At 39.8% G+C, this 19,484-nt stretch overlaps 1 protein-coding gene across 1 annotated transcript in view; it reads right to left on the bottom strand.

Moving 5' to 3' along the window:
• The window catches only part of KCNQ5 (potassium voltage-gated channel subfamily Q member 5), a 508,649-nt gene that overhangs the window by 35,046 nt on the left and 454,119 nt on the right, over positions 1–19,484 (bottom strand). The window contains exons 6-8 of the mRNA XM_050951093.1: positions 13,953–14,063; positions 10,078–10,173; positions 3,774–3,868 (exon numbers count right to left, since the gene is read on the bottom strand). Of these exons, the coding sequence (XP_050807050.1) occupies positions 3,774–3,868; positions 10,078–10,173; positions 13,953–14,063 (302 nt within the window). The remainder of the gene's footprint in view (positions 1–3,773; positions 3,869–10,077; positions 10,174–13,952; positions 14,064–19,484) is intronic.

A 19,484-nucleotide genomic window follows, 5' to 3' on the forward strand; every position in this document is an offset into this window, starting at 1 on the left:
TTTAAAAATATGAACCATTATCTAAATCAAAGGATACACTATCATCTTGATGTTCAGGGATTTACATGTGTAACTTCTATTTATGGTAAAGGGAAATGTGTGTATAAATGCTCACCTGTCAAGGTAGGAATAATTCCCTTCTCTTTTGTCTAAATCATTATTTTTGAGAAAACAATGTAAGGGGATAAGTAATGACTAACCACACCTACTAACATCTTTTTGTAAAATCTGAAATCAGTTTTTGAACAGTGTTGTTAAAATAAAAAGGAAGTATGAATAGTGTTTGTAAAGTTCTGATGACATGTTATACTGTTCAGTGTAAAAAGAGTAAATTGTAAGCGGACTCAATGAGGGAATATATTTATATATGAAAAGACACAAATTTGACAATATCAGGCTGGTTATGTGTGAAAGACAGACTAAATAAAGTGGATGTAATAGATATCTTAGAATGGATCTAGTAACCTCAAGAGGTATGTGTGTAATGTTAATAGGAGTTACATGCACATCAAGAGAAGAATCAGAATTCTGTAGCTTCAAAAGCGAGAAAGAAAAGTGGCAAGCTGCAGGGCTACTAGAGAGATGCCAAGCCCTTGTAAACAAAGTTCACCTAACTTTCATGTTTTAGACTGTTGGGATGTCCAAACTCCTCAAATGTGGCTCCACAGCCCGTAAGTATTACAGGACTGTAATATGTCCCATGTGCAGCTGCACTTGTGGGCTGGTTTGGCTCTGGACTATATTTTATTTCTTTAAAAAAAATGTTTTTAGGTGTCATGCAGGTGGTAAGCTCCACCATTCCTTCCTTGGTCACTTTTGTACTGGAGAATTGAATCCTGAACACCCTATTTCTAGTTTTTGGGATGGTGTAGTTCAGTGGTTCTCAACTTATTTACCATTGTGGGCCGCATATGGGGCCCGCAATGTGTTATGTGGGCTGCATCCAAAACTACCTCTATGGCCCTGAGGATATCACATGGGCTGCAGCTCTGTGCTGATTGGGCCGTAGGTTGAGAACCACTGGTGTAATTACTCTTCCAGCCACTTGGCTCTTTTCTGACTCTGCTCTTTGGATCTGTGCTGTCAGTAAGGGGAAGACCAGTATTTACAGGTTGTGTCTGCTGACTGACGTACAACTGAGCCAGGGAAGATCCCTCCTTGGTGTTAGAATGATGATGGATTCCCTGAAATTAGAAGGCCAGATTCAAAGACGAAGCTACAAGCTCCACCAAAATCAATGGGAGTTGTGCCCATCTATCTTATGGCAGAATCTGGCCCACAGACTCTGAACTGGAGAAAATGCTTAAGTCATTATTCTGTAGTAACTGGAGCTGAGATCTTTCCTCAGAATAGGGGTGTGCCCTGTGGCTATGAAGATTAGTAGTGCCCTAGATTTTCCCGTGGAAAAACAGAGACAAGAAGGCAAATTTCTGCTAAATTAGGCTGCTAATGTAGGACAAAAATGAGATTTCAGACAATAGTAATAAAAGTTTACAGAAATGATTTTTGACTATTACAACTTTAGCCAACATATTTTGAACCAACTGTATAAAAGACATTCAAAACCCCATTATAAAATTTGGAAATTTAAAAATATATAATAAATAGGGAAACCACAAACCTGTTAGAAGTTTCCCCTTGTTCTTTCCTTCAGGTGTCAGGGTATGGGAAGAAAAAACAAATTTGTTATGCAGATAGTAATTGTTAATACTCAGTTATAGATGGTGTTAGATAAATGCTAAATTGTAAATGGATGTGTTAATTAAATTAATGTGAAATTCACATGTTATAGTGCAAGCACAAAACATTCAAGCAACATTCAGAACTACCATATTTCTGAAAAATAAACTTCTCAGTCACCTTAATACATGCATAACGTGCTTAATACATACCACCGCAGACTGAGTTGGCAAAGCACTTACTTAGGCAAAATGCATTGGTGACACGTATATAACAGAAAGCTGTAGACTTTTTATTTGATAAAGTTATCTGCAGTAATGAAACATGTTTGACTGATTACAGCAATGGATTTATTTAAAATCATGATTATTATGCTTTATTTTTCTTGGGCTATAATTGTATTCAAGACTATTTCAGATAGGATATAGCTTATTTATATAGCTTCATATTAATTCATCTATGCAAAAATTGCCCTATACCTGAATATCTATTTGTCTCAAAGAATATTTCATATTTATTACAATCAATATTTGTGAAATCGGTGATAACTTTTAATCTGAAAGCTACTTTTAGTTTGAAGTATTCAGGATGAATACTTGTGGTAATGCATCACTTATGGCTCAGTTCTTCACAACTCTTTGAAATTCACAGATCAGCTTTCTGTAGTCAGCCAACCCTTTTTGGCTAAATTTATCTGGCACATAATCTTCTTTTTACTGTTGCGTGGGTGTTCATCACACTAGTTTGAGATGAACAGATGGTCTCTTGCACTGGCCATAATAACAACACCAATAATACTTAGGGCATCTGTTGCACCTTTCATGCAAGGCTATCACTGTGTTCCTTTCAAGCTGTACTTAGTACCCTCCATTCCAAAGTATATGCCCCACATTTGGGGCAGTGGCATATTGCCTTGTGTTAAATTTTTCAGAACTACTGAACAATCTTGGACCATTCCTCTTAAAAGGTGAATTTCTGCCACAGCATTGAGAATTTTCATCCAAGTTGTGACATCAGTGTACTCTCTGTTGGCCAGATTCTTACATTAGAGGTATAGTATATGATTTTATTATATTGATTACATGTGTGTATATCCAAGGACATAATATCCCCTAACTAAACTCTTAGTGTATCTGAAGTTATAACTAAAAGCTACATTCCCAAGAGGTGGAATGTCATAAAGTTCTTTGCCACTTTGGAAGCACAGATGTTTCTAAGGCCTCATAGTGCAATGTAGAATAATACTACCTATGGGAATAAAGAGCAGTCACTACATTAATTGTATTGCCTGTGCTCCCCTACAGAGGATCTGCCACTGGAGAAGTAAACATGCTGATTTCAAAGATTAATATGGATAACAAACTGAAATTTAAATTTCTACTCAGAGAAATGTAGTTTATGTATAAAGCAATGTAATTAGAGAAACAGGCAATGTTTGCAGCGGATAAATGATTATATGAGCTTCCAAATATATCTGATTCTGGTTTCAAAAACTTGATGGACCCAATCCGCAGCTGGTGTGGCACAGCTCCATTGACTTAAGTGGAGCTAACCTGATTTCCACCAGTTGCGGAGCTGGTACATAATCCCAAATTCCAAGATCCAGGGTAGCTGTTTGTTCTTCAATCAGTAAGCACCATACGCTGAGTTATGAAGAAAGCATGTTCTGTGGAAACCAATAGGTATGATCCCTATAAATATTAACACGTCTTTACTATAGTAAGTAGGATGAATTAGTGTGACTTGGAAATGGAGGCTATGATTATTAATGTGTATATTGATTACAGTCAAACATAGCTGGCACGGTGCATAGAAACTAGTAAAATATTAACCTTTACAGATGAGAGTTCGTGAGAAAATGCTTAGAATACTTTAGCATAGTAATATTTCATAACTAAATGGAAATGGATTCTATTTATCCCCACTATGTTTGGAGTCTCTAAAATACTTGCCAGATTTGTTAGTTGAGACCTTAATGAAAGGAATTAGAGAGAGAGAGAGAGAGAGAGAAAGACAAACCAAACAGAAATACTAATTTTCTATAAGCTTGAACAGACATCAAGAACAGCACCAGCTGCCATATTTGTACCTACTTTGTAGGGCTGCAGGTATGCAAGGCCTTCAAATGAGGCTTCCAGGTAGCAATGGAAACCGATTTCTCATCAGCCGCATAACTACGCCATACACACTACGTGCAGGATATATGATAAAAAGAAAAACAAGGCAAGAGGGAGCAGGGGATGAAACAAAATTGAAAAGCAGATTAGTAAACCAATACAAGTCATGGCTTTTTTTATCATTCATAGCACTGATACATGCCTGAGGGGTGGAAGAATACTTTCATAATATCGCCAGGTGGCTGCCAGGTTTGTTCGGCTGGAATCAGTGGAATAAAACCGCCAAGAAGCCTGGTATGAGGAAACAATAGAAAAGCACAAAGGAACCAACAATATGTGAAATGAAAATGCCACCATATTGTTTATGGAAAGTCTGGACTTTGTTCAAACCAAGAACATTACCTGTTAGGCTGTCTAAATAAACATTAATACCAACAAAATCTAGCAAAAATTGCTAATCAGGACATGGTAAAATATGGCTAATAATCTCTGGGTAAATATCACAATACAACTAGTAAATAGAAAGTGCGTAGTAAGCAGTGCAGTGATTTATTTGTAAAAATCCCATAGGAGAAACTTACACAAAGTTGCAGATTGAAGTAAGAAGGGCATAAGAATTAGAGCTGAGCAAATAAATTTTTTTTGGTTTGGGGCCAAACTGAAAAATGAGAAAAAAAATTGTTTCAGGTTCAAAAATTCATGTAGTTGTTTCAGTTTTTCTCACCAAAACCAAAAGCCAAAAAACAAACAAACAAAAACTCATTCAACCTGATATTTTTTGGAGGGTGAGGGGAATGTTTTATTTTGGGTGGTTTTTTACCCTTTAAAATGTTTTTTAAACAAACCTAGCAACATTCAGAAATGAAACCGTGTTTCAAAATTAAGTCAAAATGTTCTATTTTGAAAACATCAAAATGAACCATTGAGACTTTTTCCAATTTTTTTCATTTTTCATTCTGCTGAAACTATTTGCCCAATTCAATCCAAATGTGCAAATAGTTTTGTTTGACTTTTCACTGAAAAATATTCACTCAGCTCTAGTCATAATATAGTTTGGAAAAAAATTAGAGGAAAGGTAGAATATTCTCCTTGGTTCAAGCATTTTTGACTATTTAAAGCTATGAAACAAATAATTTGGAGGGTGGAAAGCAAATACACAGTAACAAAAGTATTTTCAACTCTTAGATGTATAATTGGACAAAAATGGGGAGCGAGATCTTCAGCTGGTGTAAGGTGATGTAGTTAAATTGTAGCTACATTGGCTTCACCAACTTACACCAGCTGAGGATCTAGCCAGTTAGGTTAAAAGGTTTCCTGTATATTGTTCCATCATTTCCAATATATACTGCCATGCCATACTAATATGGACCCAGTCTCCACCGACATCAGTGGAGAGACACCAATTTACACCAGCTTAGAATCTATGTCTATATCAAGGGTAGGCAACCTATGGCACAGGTGCCGAAGGCAGCACGCAAGCTGATTTTCAGTGGCACTCACACTGCCCAGGTCCTGAACACTGGTCCGGGGGCCTCTGCATTTTAATTTAATTTTAAATGAAGCTTCTTAAACATTTAAAAAACCTTATTTACTTTATATACAACAATAGTTTAGTTATATATTATAGACTTATAGAAAGAGACCTTCTGAAAATGTTAAAATGTATTACTGGCACACAGAACCTTAAATTAGAGTGAATAAATGAAAACTCGGCACACCACTTCTGAAAGGTTGCCGACCCCTGGTCTATATGGTCCTTTCAATGCCCTTTGCCTAGACATATTTACTACCAACTGGAGTGAAAGAATAGAAATATTAAGCCTGATTCTCCACTGTTCTGCATCCCTTCTAGAGATTTACGTCTGTGTGAAGAGAATGCAAAATAGGTATAACATGCTACCGTTCTCATTTGGTAGCATTTTGCACTTGCTTTGCATATGTGGAAATTACTACATAGGGACATGACAGTGGAGGATCTGAATGCTGCATTGCTCTACGCTAATTCCAATGCCATCACACTTGAAAAATCAGGGCTCTTGAAAGTAACAACAGGTTTTGCAGCTATTCAGTTGCAAATGTGCATTTTTTATTGCTACTGAGTGTGTGAAAAAATAAATATCTTTTGAATACCTTATTATTAAGGCTGCAATTCTCGCACGGAGGTCCCAGAAGTCACGGTTCATAAGAAGTGGGAGGACCCTGGACCCCTGAAACCTCCCCCATTCCAGCACCCCTGACTTATATGCTGCAATCAAGTCACATCTCAGTCTTCTTTTTGATAAACTAAACATAGAGTCTCTTACTGTAAAGCATTATCTCTAGTGCTTGAATAATTTTTGTGACTCTTTTCCTCACTCTCTGCAATTTATCAGTATCTTTGTTAAAATGTGGACACCAGAACTGGATGCATTATTCCAGTACCATTCTTACCATTACTGTATACAGAGGTAAAATCCAAAGATCACATTATCCCTTTCTGCCATAGCATCACACTGGGTTACTTGTTCACTAAGTCCTTTTCAGAGTCACTGCTGTCCAGGATACAGTCCCCATTCTACACGTATGGCCTGCATTTATTCTTCATAAACGAATATTTGCATTTGGCTGCATTAAAACACGTTTTGTTTGAATAGGCCCATTTTACCAAAAAAGTCCAGACTACGCTACATGATTTCCCCTTCCTCATCGATATTTACCACTCTGCCAATCTTTGTGTCATCACCAATCTTATCTGATGTAATTTTATATTTACGTCTAGATCATTGATGAAAATGTTGAATAGTGTCAGGCCTAGTGCTGATCCCTGTGGAACCACTCTAGAAACATCTGCATTCAGCATTATTCTCCACTGACAACTACTTTTTGAGATCCGTCAGTTAGCCAGTTCCTAATCCATTTAATGGGTCCCTTATTGTTATCATATAATGCTAATCTTTTAATTAGAATATTGTTGTGTTAGGAGCAGCAGGTCCAGAACCTGAGCCTGCAGGCTCCCTGGGCAGCAACTTTCTCTGTGCCACCAGCTAACAGCTCTGGCAGCAGAAATACTTGGCAGGTTGTGAGTCACAGGCACCCACACACATAGGCACTGACTTTGTGTGTGCTCTGAGGCTCAACCGCCCACAGGAAAAAAAACAGGGGGTGCTCAGCACCCATGGACTGTGCCCCACCCATGTTGTGCCTCTTCCAGCCCCACTCTGCCTCTTGCCCCACGGCCCGCACTGCTCACTTTTCTCCACCCCTCCCCCATCACTCACCCTTCAGGCAGGAGGGGGCAGAAAGGAGAGAGCGGTGGGCAGGGGGGTCTCAGCGGAGGGGGCAGAGAGAAGCGAGTGACATGGGATGGGGGAGTTGTGGGGGGAGCCTTGGGGAAGGAGGCAGAGAGAAGCAAGTGGGAGGTGCTCGGGGGAAGAGGCAGAGAGGAATAAGTGGTGGGTAGGAGGGCCTTGGGTGTGGAGAGAAGTGAGAAGCAGGCAGGTGGCATTTTGGCGCAGAGAGGAGTGAGTGGTGCATGGGGGGTGCTGGGGGGCGGAGAGGAGTGGTCAGGAGGCACTAGGGGAGTGGGCAAAGCAAGCAAGGGAAGAGGCAGGGTGGGGCAGGGCCTCGGGGGAAGAGGCCGAGCGTGGCCTTGGGAAGAAGCTGGGGTGGAGCTCCCACCGGGAAAAACAAAAGTCAACTCAAGAGCGCACACACACCATAGGACATGCTGCCCCTGGAGGTCTGTATTGACATAATATCCCCTAACCAAACTCTTAGTGCATCTGAAGTTATGACTATGAAGCCCAGGTTCCCCTATCAGCCACTGGGGAAGTGGCACAGACCAGGCAGTGGAGAGTGGACTGCCTGGGACAGTTTGCCCCGAAAGACTGTGATACACTGGAAGGGAGAAACATGCATAGTGACCTGACTGGAGGGCCAAGTCACAAAGGAGCACCTGGCATTGCAGAGACAGGTGGACAGGCTGCCAGAGGAGAGTGCACCATCTGAAAGGAACTAATCCCCATAGTGGTCAGGAGGAGGCGGTGAGTGGACCTCATGGCAGGTGCCTACAAGCAACATGTGGATCACTGGAGATAGCATGACCTGGAATTCAAGGTAAGCCAGAAGGTTTGGCTCACAATCAAACATCTCCACACCAGACCACCCCATAAACTAGATCACAGATACGTTGGACCATTTCAGATCTGCCAACTAATTAGCTCTGCCACTGTTAAACTCTGTCTTTAGAGGTCACTCAAAATATACCCTGTTTTCCAATCTCTCTTTTGAAGCCATTCCCTGAATGGCCCATTTCTGGGCCGAATACAACCACCTCTGCTACCCATCCATGTCCAGTGCCATGAAGAACACCTAGTCCAGACCATACTGGATTCCAGGATCAAGCAGAGTTCCTTGTGGACTGGGAGGAGTATGGCCCCAAGGAGCAGTCCTGGGAACCAGCCCACCATGTACAAGATCCCAACCTTATAGAGACTTTCCACAAAGGCAACTCCAAAAAAGCCTTGGCAGGTGATGCCACAGATTTTCTCTTGAGCAGGAAGGTGATTTTAAGAGCAGCAGGACTACAACCTAGGCTTGCAAACTCCCTGGACAGCAACCACCTCCTTGCCACCACGTTAACAGCTCTGGTAGTGAAAACACTCAGCAGGTCATGAGCCTCACGGACACACACACATCACAGGACATCCTCCCACAGAGGGTATGATTGGAAGGAGATTCCCGATTCCTGATTGGTCTAGACATACTAATTAACATCTTCTGGGGAGGATTCAGTAAGTTTGTCTGTGCAATGATGTGGAACCCCAGCCAGCTGCTGCTACAGACCCTGCTTCCTCATCCTGCTTCTGCTCCTTGATTCCTGTCCTTGGCTTTTCCTTCTGGCTCTGATATCAGGTTTCTGGGTAGGCGCGCACCTTCTGGTTCTGATCTCTGGTTCCTGATCTTGGTTTTACCTCCTGTCTCTGATATCTGGTTTCTGACTTGGCTTTGTCTCTTCCTTCTGACCTGGTTCCGGACTTAGCCTCCACTCCTGATGCTGACCCCAGCTCCTAACCTTAGATTGATCCCTCCTGACTCCAGTTCCTGATGTCTGACTCTGGCTCCAGCCACTAGGCTGTCCGTCCATGACCTGGCCCTGACACAGCGGTAGTAAGTCAGATGCCTTACGAGAGTCTAAGTATACATCTATGCAGTTACCTTGATCTACCAAACTTGTAATCTCATCAAAGAATGCAATCAGAGTGTATATATTTTGGAGAGTTTCACTCATCCTACAGTATGTGCAAAAGGAGCGACAAAGTACTTATTCATGCTCTCAATTAATAATTTATTAACTGCTGAACATTCCAAAGATACCTTTGTCATCTTCTTGAGCTTAGTGAAACAATGTTATATGAACTGCTCAAGTTCTTTGTTTTCACTTACCACACCAGTAAGAAAAGAGACAATATATGGTACACATTTAAAAGAGTTGATTTCCAAAACAAGTAAAGGAAGATGATATCTGCATTTCTGTCCAGTATATCAAATACAATAAAGTTCAGTAGGAAACTGATTTTGTTCTTTCTTTTTTCGTACGTTTAGAGCTAGAGACCTGTGGTATGAGAGTCATCAGCAAGCATTTCAATCCACTATGATAGAAAGTTAAAATCATTGTACAAAATTACAGTTTAAATGATCAAATATACTAAACATTTTCATTTACTTTTATCTCTTTTAAAACATTGATATGAACCATCACCTCAATACAATAGGTGAAAAGATGCTCAGCATTTCAAGACACTGAACTAATCAGTTCCATATTTCCAGCTCCTAGATTGGGTGATATCGAAAGCAATTCTCTGGACAAAAAACTCTAAATTCTAAAGGAATGTATTACTCATCTGAGCACTGTGAACTCTCTAGTAGTGAAAAGTAATTGAATCTGGGCCAGAGTGCTGTGCTATCTCTTAATCCTGTCCTTTAGTGATCAAATCTGTTTTTCCAAGTCATTTATATAATCAAATGTCAAGCCGGACTGCACATAATTTGCATCCTTGCATGGCCATTTTGGCATGGATATTAATCTGAAATTCAACAATGCATGAACCATGCACTGAAAAGTGGACTATAACATTATATAAACACACGGTGTTTATTGAACACTGTTCATTTTAACAAAATGTTCAACTTGTGGCAATTAAACAATATTTCTACAGAACTTTGCATAATACAGGAGGTAAAATTTACCTAACAAGCACTTAGAAATCTATTTTTATCTTCTCACTGCTTTGATATTTACCTGAATTAAACTGGCAGCTGGATTCCTTCTTTTCTCAAAATGTTTCTGACGATGCTGTTCTTGTACTTTTAATGCAAAGCCTGAGCCAAGAATGCCCTAGAGTAAAATACAACACAAGAGTTTTTATCATTAGGAAGGTAATTGTAAAAAATAGTTTAAATACATCAGCTCTGAAGTTACTGTGAGGGTAATAAAAAAAATAAAGCACCATCATTCACAATAGGCATTGTTTTGTCTGATTATTTCAAACAACCACATTTACTACAGTACAAAGTTTAACAATAAGACAATGTCTATTCACTGTTAAGGAAGACATGAGAATCCCTACATAAGAAATAACATTTGCAGTGTTATGAATGGCTGCTCATCTAAACCATGCTACTGTGTGCTACTAATATTCCAAATAAGGTATCTGTATGGGCAGCCAAACAATCATTTATATACTTCACTTATAGTCACAACCTTGTGTTGTAACTTTTGAATTTAGAAAATTCAAAAGTAGCTTGCATACGCCAAGTTTTTCAGTTTAATTAATTAATCTGTAGTATTCATTCTATGGGGTTTGCTGTGTTGCCAACTCTCATGATTTTGTCATGAGTCTCATGATAATTATTGTTTTCCTTAAAGCCCCAGCTCCTGGAGTCACGTGGCTATGTGATGATTTCAGCCTTCATTCTTAATGAAAAGTTAAGTTTCTAGTCCTCATGGCTGTGGAAAAAGCTTCAAAATGTGAGCCCAGTGAACCCTAAAGGCTAAAAAAAGCAGAAGGTAAATAAAAAGAACACAAAATCTATTGTTTTTTACATAATCTCATGATGATACAGCCACTCTCATGATTTTTGGTGAGCCTGACTCATGATTTTTGAACATTTGGGGTTGGGAATACCGGGTTTGAAACAAAGTTTATAATTAAATTTTTACTACTTTTGGCTTTTTACAGGGAAAGAATATTCATTCTTCTGCTGAACAGGCCAAAAGTGCAAAGATGCTAGCTTCCTAAACTTCTGCAAGAGGTGTTATTTCGCTGAATAATTTTGCATTATAAGGAGGAAAGATTCCACTTGACTCTTATGCAAGAAAAATAAAAGAAAATCCATGAAAGATACACACATCTTAATATATTTTCCATAGTCTGACTAAACACAAATGCTGCTCATGAAGAAAATGAATGGCCGCATGGATATGCCATTAGCAATAAATTTTCTGATATTTCAAATATTTTAAGGTTGTATTCATTTTTCATATACTCATCTGCAGATATAAATATCTTACTCCCTAGTCATCTCTAAGAGTATGTTTTTGGCTAGGGATCATTATATAACACATTGATTCAAATACAGTGGGTACCATTGATGTCAACATTTGCCAATAGGTATTTCACTGTAATATCTGAGATAATGCAGTAGTGCTCTGTATTTAAACAAGGAAAATAACTGTGGAATCTCAGATGCTGCAATGTTGTTGGTAAATGCTGACTTTTTAATGTCGGTCAGTCTATAAGGTTAAATATAAAAGTATTCTAATGCCAATTTAAATAATTTTTTAAATGATCTATACGCAAGTGAATAAATTTTTAAATATTGATGTTTCATATGTACAGTGGCAGGTGTAATACAAGTAGTAGTAAATTTGCCCTTTGGATTCAAGCTTATTAAATGCACCATTTGTATACACACGTTAAATGTTATGATATTTCTACCTGCTCCAGTACTCATTAGATTACTCTCATTTCCACTAAAGTCCTTTTAATGTCTGTAAATCTCAAACGCTCGTGTTTTTCTTATCAAGTAGTCATTTATAGAAGAAAATGTACTTTTGCATTTAACAGAATGAACTTCTATTACAATCAGGGGGCAGACACCCTCAGGGGAGAACAGGGGGGTTGAACCCCCAAGAGTAAGTAATTGAATCAACCGGTTGTGCAATGTTATTGTGTATAAAAGTAAGTCTAGTAAGGCCTTCTATAAGAACTTGTAATATTCTGAACTTGATTGTCATTATGAGATATATATACAGACTGTGGTTATGAATTTATGTATTTCTGCAGCTATAAAACCATGCTGATAATTTGTGCTGCAACATTCAGCTCCATCTGAAATTCTCTGTAATCTGAAGTCTTTAAATCATGATCTGAGGACTTCAGTAACTCAGCCAGAGATTAGGGGTCTATTACAGAGGTGGGTGGGTGAGGTTCTGTGGCCTGCAATGTGCAGGAGGTCAGACTAGATCAAGGGTTCTCAAACTTCATTGCACCGTGACCCCCTTCTGATAACAAAAATTATTACATGATCCCAGGAGGAGGGGACCAAAGCCTGAGCCTGCGTAAGCCCTGCCACCCTGGGCAGAGTGCCAAAGCCCAAGCCCCACCACCTGGGGCAGTGGTGGCGGGGCAAAGCTGAAGCTCAAGGACTTCAGCCCCAGGTGGAGGGGCTCTTCCCCTTAGACTTTGGCTTCAGCCCCAGATGGTGGGGCTCAGGCTTTGGCCCTGGGCCCCAGCAAGTCTAACGCCAGCCCTGGCAACCCCATTAAAACAGGATCCCAATGCACTTTGTGGTCACAACCCACAGGTTGAGAACTGCTGGACTAGAAGTTTATGATGGTCCCTTCTGACCTTAAAGTCTATGAGTCTATCACAACATAGTAGTCAGCCAGGCAAGGGGAGGCTGCCTCCTCACTGGATGAGACTAGCTCCAAGTACCAAGAATGGTATAACCCAGGATAAGACAAATGATGGGCCTTAGTGTTAATGGGAAAATATTAAGACATCTCAGCTCAAATTTTCCCACCCTAAATAACCGAGAGTCACCATGCAAAGAGAAAAGGAAAAAAAAATAAGGGAGTGAGGTGCCCTGAAAAAGGAGGTTTGAAACTCAAGTTTTTATGAAAAATGAGGGGCAGCCTCTAAGCGAGAAGCTGTATGTTAAATGCTGGATCTCCTCTATGACAGGTTCAAATATGAGTGAGCAAAGTACAAGCGTATGGTTTATTATTTTCTTTTGCTTATTTCGGTTAAAGGAAATAGAACAAGACAAGAGGAAAATGAGCCAGTTAGAATCCTTGGACGCAATGGATAAAAAACAGCTTGGAGCCCGTGTGTGCAATATGGCTTACAGCTTCTGCCTGATTTAATGCATTCTACTACAGTCAATGGATAGATCTGACATGGTCATTGTAGACCACCCACTCACAATGTCCTAATTTTTCCAACTGCAATAAATCCAGAAGAATATATCTGCTCAATCATTTCAAAGCCCTGGAGAAACGTATTGCTAGGGTATGAGGCACAATTCACAGGCAGAGAAAGGAATTTCTGTTTTTCAAAATGCAACAGGCGTAAATCCTGGAAAAAAAGATATTTTCCAGTTTTGTTCAAGTCCAAACCCCCACACAAATACAATGATAAGTCTTTGCAATGACACTTTCATTTGGGCCATATCATCCCAACATTTTCGACAGTGAATAAATCAAACCAATGAAGCATTCTGCTTCAAAACTGACCATAAGCCTATACTTTTTTTTAACTGAATAATGAACTACTTAAACTCTATGGTTAGGTAATAGATGGCCATATCTGACGTACTAGCTCATAAGTGAGTAACTGTACAGTTTTAGAAACATTGGATTCATAATAACCCAGTGTTCCAGGCTAACACCACAGGAAAAGGGGCTTTATGTAGATGATCCAACTGCATGATCAGATTTCCTTACTCTACAAAAAGGCACTCTAGAAAAGTTTTAACATTAGTGAAGGAGCTTTACATATTCAGACAATGATTCTTTATGTTGAAAGCTTCATGCAGCTTCTCACATCATGTCAGCCTTAGGAGTTATTGAAGATCTTATTACCTTTTCTTTATTTTTGTAAAGATACTCACAGCAGGTAGTGCAAAGAAAGAAATTCCAAGTAGAGCAAACCCAGCAGAAAGCAGCCTTCCAAGCCAAGTAAGAGGAGTTTTGTCTCCATAGCCAATTGTTGTCAATGTGATCTAAAAAGCAATGAATAAATATCATGTGCAATAGAAGTACCTGAAAGAAAAGCTACAGGTCAGATACACAGTATGCAAGAACTTTTCCAGTAAATAATCATTCACCAAGACACATGAAAATCTAAATGTTTCTCTTATAACACAATCTTCTATTTTAGAACACATCTGTAAAGGAAAAACATTATTTAAATAAATGGATATGAATGACTTTGTAACAATGAACATAGGCAATGTGTGTGGGGGGCATGAGGGGTCAGGTGCCCTCCCAGATTTTTGCCTTGCATTAAGCACAGAGGTTTTTAAACTAGAGGTCATGCCCCCTCCTCCCCCAGTTTGAAAACCATCACCTTCTGCCAAGAGCCAGTGGATTGAAAACTGGTGAGAGCCACCCAGCCCGCTTGGGCCTCTCCCACAAAGGAGCCTGGTGCCCTGCCTGCGGAGCCTGGCTGCCATGACATGCTCCCTGAGGCACTTGCTTGCCACAGCCCTGGCACTTCTCTTTCTGCTGCTGCTCCTAAGCACAGAGGCAATGGGTACGTCCACACTACCCGCCGGATCAGCAGGTAGCAATCGATCTATAGGGGATCAATTTATCGCATCTCATCTAGGCGCGATAAATCGATCCCCGAACGTGCTCCCTGTCGACTCCAGAATTCCACCAGGGCAAGAGGTGGAAGCAGAGTCGAGGGGAGAGCCGCAGCCATCGATCCCACACCGTGAGGACGGGAGGTAAGTATACATAAGATAAGTCGACTTCAGCTACACTATTCTTGTAGCTGAGGTTGCGTATCTTATGTAAACCACCCCCCCCCAGTGTAGATCAGGCCAATGTGTGGGGCAGTCACGTGCCCCCTTAGAACCTTTAAATTGTGTCTCCCCCATCAAGAGTTATGCATCGTCTCTGACAATGAAGACATTAGTAGTGGATCTGAGCGAGTGGAAATCATGCAGAAAGCATTGTCATTTTTTGTGCATATGTAATTGTACTATTTAGTGTAATAATCAGGAGTACACTGCAGGAATTTGCACAACAGACTACACATGTGCCAAGGACTACAATGCAAAGATTTAATACTCCAGTGATTAAAAGGGAAGTATAAGTTCATAGATAAGGACAAGGTCAAAGGAAGTGCAGAAAGAAGTCATATTTTTTGTGAGCATATTCGGACAATTAGAGCTGAGTCATCTGTTGCAGCATAAAACTCCCAAGCACATAGGGTGAAGAGATACACTAAAAACAAATGGCAACAAGGCAGTGTAAAAAGCACCATAGGTGTTTTTTCACTAGAAACATGTCAGTAGCATGGCTGCAGCGCTCGATCAACCTAAGCTTTTAGTGTAGACGCTGGCCTTAGTGTCCCAATGACTTCAGAGGAATTTGTCACATCAACACTGATCATTGGCTATAGGTTTTCTGAATGCAAAGATTGCATAGGGAAAGTCAAAATTAAAGTAAAAACATGAATTACGGCTCCGGGAGACTCAGCCCACAGCCGACTGCACCTAGTTGTAGCACTCAGCTTTGGAATGAGATATTCTTGTTATACTAATGAAAGAAATTGCTCAAATCATCAGGTAATATCAACTCAGACATGCATGAGGATAGTATAAGTGAAGAAGGATGGCATTTGTAAAACACTCATCATAACTCCCCTTAATGTGAAAGGGTAATCAAAGACAATGTATATACTCAGAACAAGTTGTATTGTAGAGGCTGGGGTGACTGTCATGTAGCACAAATACAGATCATGGCAGTGCTCAGTCAATATGTGCTGGAAGGCTCTGCCTATGTAAGTCAGCTGCTACCACCACTCACTGAACTCATGCCACCTCTGACTACAGTATGTATACCAGATGTTGACCCACTGTCTAATGCAGTTTATTAAGATGTCTCAAAGGCAGAACAAGCCAAAAGATTGTAGTATCTTAAGTATGGAGCATGAGGAACAGATCTGCACTGTGGGGCACACTATCTGGAGACGATTGTTTAATAGCCATCAGAGATAATAGATCACAGAAATCATTTCCAGAAAAGACCTATTGCTCACTCTGGGAAGAGTTCATCCCAGTGCAGAATGTCTTGCGACAGGACCTCTGTATCAGGGACTGTAGGAGGGATGGGTTTCCACCATGCCAAGGAAATGGCCTCCATGCCAGCTCTCCATACCCTGTCAGAAAAAGCTACTTTGGAGCTATGGCCGGACGAGGGGTCACAGGTACCTATTTACAGTGCTCCAATACCCCAGGAAACCAGCACGGAGGGGTTATTCCAGCACTGGAATAAAACCCATGGCAAAGGAGTGTGAGAAGGGCTGTGTAGCAGCCCTGCACCCTGGGACTGGATTGGGGTAAGGGGATTTTGCCTCACTGCATTTCCTCTGCATAGAGGAATGAATACTGCAGCTTTAGGCAGGTAGAATGAATTTCACCCATTTATGGACTGAGTGGATTTATTAACTCCAAATGGAACACCGAATGGCTCACATCCAGAACAGAGCAAACTGAATTTTAAAGGATAAGATGGACAAGAATAGGTTAAATACCAACGATTCCAGAGCTTGTGATTAGTGGAAAGCTTGGACAAAAAAACTATTTTACTTAATGTTCTAAATATGGCCAAGTTCAGGCTTAGACAGTTGCCTGGCAGAAGTGAATTTCCAAGGAAAATGCCTACTATTCTCTCAGAGGTCACTCTTGGCCAAAGCAGTGCAACTCAATGCAGTGGTCGTCACTGGGCAAAGGTGATGAAATAGTTTCTTAAGTAAATGGGATGTAAGCTATTTAGGGCTCATAGATAGTAAGCAGTACCATGACTGCTTCCATTGTTGAGGATAAAGCACAGGTGTGATGTCTTAGAATAGGGGCTGGCAACTTTTCAGAAGTGGTGTGCCGAGTCTTCATTTATTCACTCTAATTTAAGGTTTTGCATGCCAGTAATACATTTTAACGTTTTCAGAAGATCTCTTTCTATAAGTCTATAATAAATAACTAAACTATTGTTGTATGTAAAGTAAATAAGATTTTTAAAATGTTTAAGAAGCTTCATTTAAAATTACATTAAAATGCAGATCCCCCCGGACCAGCGGCCAGGACCCAGGCAGTGTGAGTGCCACTGAAAATCAGTTCGTGTGCCTCTTTTGGCACACGTGCCATAGGTTGCCTACCCATCTTAGAGAAAGGCAGGCTAGCTAAAAAGGAGGCAGTCATTCACTACACTAGCTGAAATATTCAAGTGGCTGTCAAGGCTAGCCTCTGGGAGAGTGATTCATAGTAATGTTGGCATGCCAGTGATGGGATCTACCTCCAAAAGGAATCGCTTCTTGGCCTGACAAATGACTGTTGCCATTTGGGAAGCCAGGAGCAGCTACAAGGCTTGTAAGACCCTGAAATTCTAAATCATTTTGACAAAAGGTGGGCAGATGCCTTCCATTGACAGAATGATTATTGACTTTGCTAATTCCTCAAAGTGATTCCCCCCGCCAATCAGCATCAACCTCTTTTTTCAGGACTGAACCTAAATCAACTGGCTTTCATCCATTTTCCTGTCTCTACCAGAAACTGGAGAATGAGGACATGTCTCCAGTAGGGCTGTGGAAAAGGAGACGTCAAACTTAGTGTTGCCTGCATATTAGGGACATTGTAGGGTAACAATATTCTCAAAAAGTTAAACAAACTTTGAGCTCCATGAAACTTGACACCCGAAAGCCCTCTGGAAAGAAGAGAAGTCACTCAGCACAGAATTTCTCTGAAGAAAAAACAGGACCAAGCAAGAATCCCAAGAATAGAATTTCCTTTCTGTTTAATTCACATTACAATAGTTTGTTCTTTAATCAGATGCATTTACATGTTTCTTAATAAATAATTCCCCTTTGAATCTCCACATATTATGAGGTTAATTGAAATAATTACATTTGTTCAAGTTCTGATAGTGTTGAATTGGAAACTATCATCACTATTTCATATTCATTGTAACAACATTATCCATAATGAATTCATTTGGTATTCACATAGTTGTCCGTAGATATTCCATTATTCTATTGTAATGACAATGTATTATCAGAAAAGGAAAAGACAATATTACTGAGAGAAACTCTGAAAAGATGCCAGCTTTGCAAGAATCCTTTATATACCATACTGAATTATGTTTTCAGGTAAAACAAATTACCATATATGGTAATTGCAAAAAGCACACATGTAAGTATAGCATTGAAGTGATAGGGAACTCCCACGGGGCTTGAATAACAGATATTTAAGCCAAGAAATGCTTCCCCTTTATGTTCCCACATTATATATGGTCTATTAAAATAACTATTTTATTTAATTAATTTGCCATCCTCTCCAAGTATTCTTGCTCTTTGAGCCCTGCACGGCACCTGCTAATCTTGGCTGTATGCAGTGTTGTTATAGCCATGCTGGTCCCAGGATATTAGAGACACTAGGTGAGTGAGGTCTAAGTCCTGAAGAAGAGCTCTATGTAGTTCAAAAGCTTGTCTCTCTCACCAAAGAAGTTGGTCCAATAAAAGATATTACCTCACCCACCTTGCTTCTCTATTAATCTTGATTGGCATACATAAACCAGAACTGTGGGAGCTCCAGCCATAAGAAAATCCACATTGATGGCATTTATGTTATGTTAGAATTGCAGATTGGAAATCTAGAAGTATTTAAACTAACAGGTCGTATCCCGCCTTTGATTTCAGTGAAAAACACCCATTGACCTCAATAAGAGTATCACACATGGAATGATGACAGGATATGGACCACAGATAATTTGACTGAATGAGTGTGCTAGTGTCAATTAATTACAGCATGCAGGGTATGAGGAGAAGGCGTTATGAGTGTTTCTAGAAGCTTGGAATTTTAGAGGATTATTCATGGCTAGTCCCCCCCCTTTTTTTTTAAACAGGAACATCACAAAACCATTCTGGGACTTGGTGTATACAGTGGAATGTAAATTAGAATAACTGCTGCAAATAAACAAATCAATGAGACTAAGCATAGATGCCCCCTAGAATGCCATGTGATCTGACCTTTTCAAAACCTGCATGTGGGTTATTCTGGCAATGAAAACAAGCAAGACTACATTTCCCACATACTGTTTTACAGATAATAAAGCAATTATCATTATTAAGAGGGAAACAACAAAAATAATGAATTAGGGGGATATGCTGATTTTCAGTAATTTTATGCACCTGAATATATTAAGAATTTAAATATATTCAGGTTAACTAAAGAATAAAGAAAATTGTTTTCAGGTTTTTAATTATAATTTGTTTTTCTGTTGATAGTAAGAAAAAATTCCTGTTTTCTCAGTTGGCACAAATTATCTGACCCATGAATCATACATTTTCATTTTTACTGTATACAAAGCCACCATTTTATAAAAGAATTGTTTCCTAGCAGGGCTTTTCCTTCTAAAAT

This window comes from Gopherus flavomarginatus, chromosome 4, assembly GCF_025201925.1.
Source record: "Gopherus flavomarginatus isolate rGopFla2 chromosome 4, rGopFla2.mat.asm, whole genome shotgun sequence".
Classification (NCBI taxonomy): domain Eukaryota; kingdom Metazoa; phylum Chordata; order Testudines; family Testudinidae; genus Gopherus; species Gopherus flavomarginatus.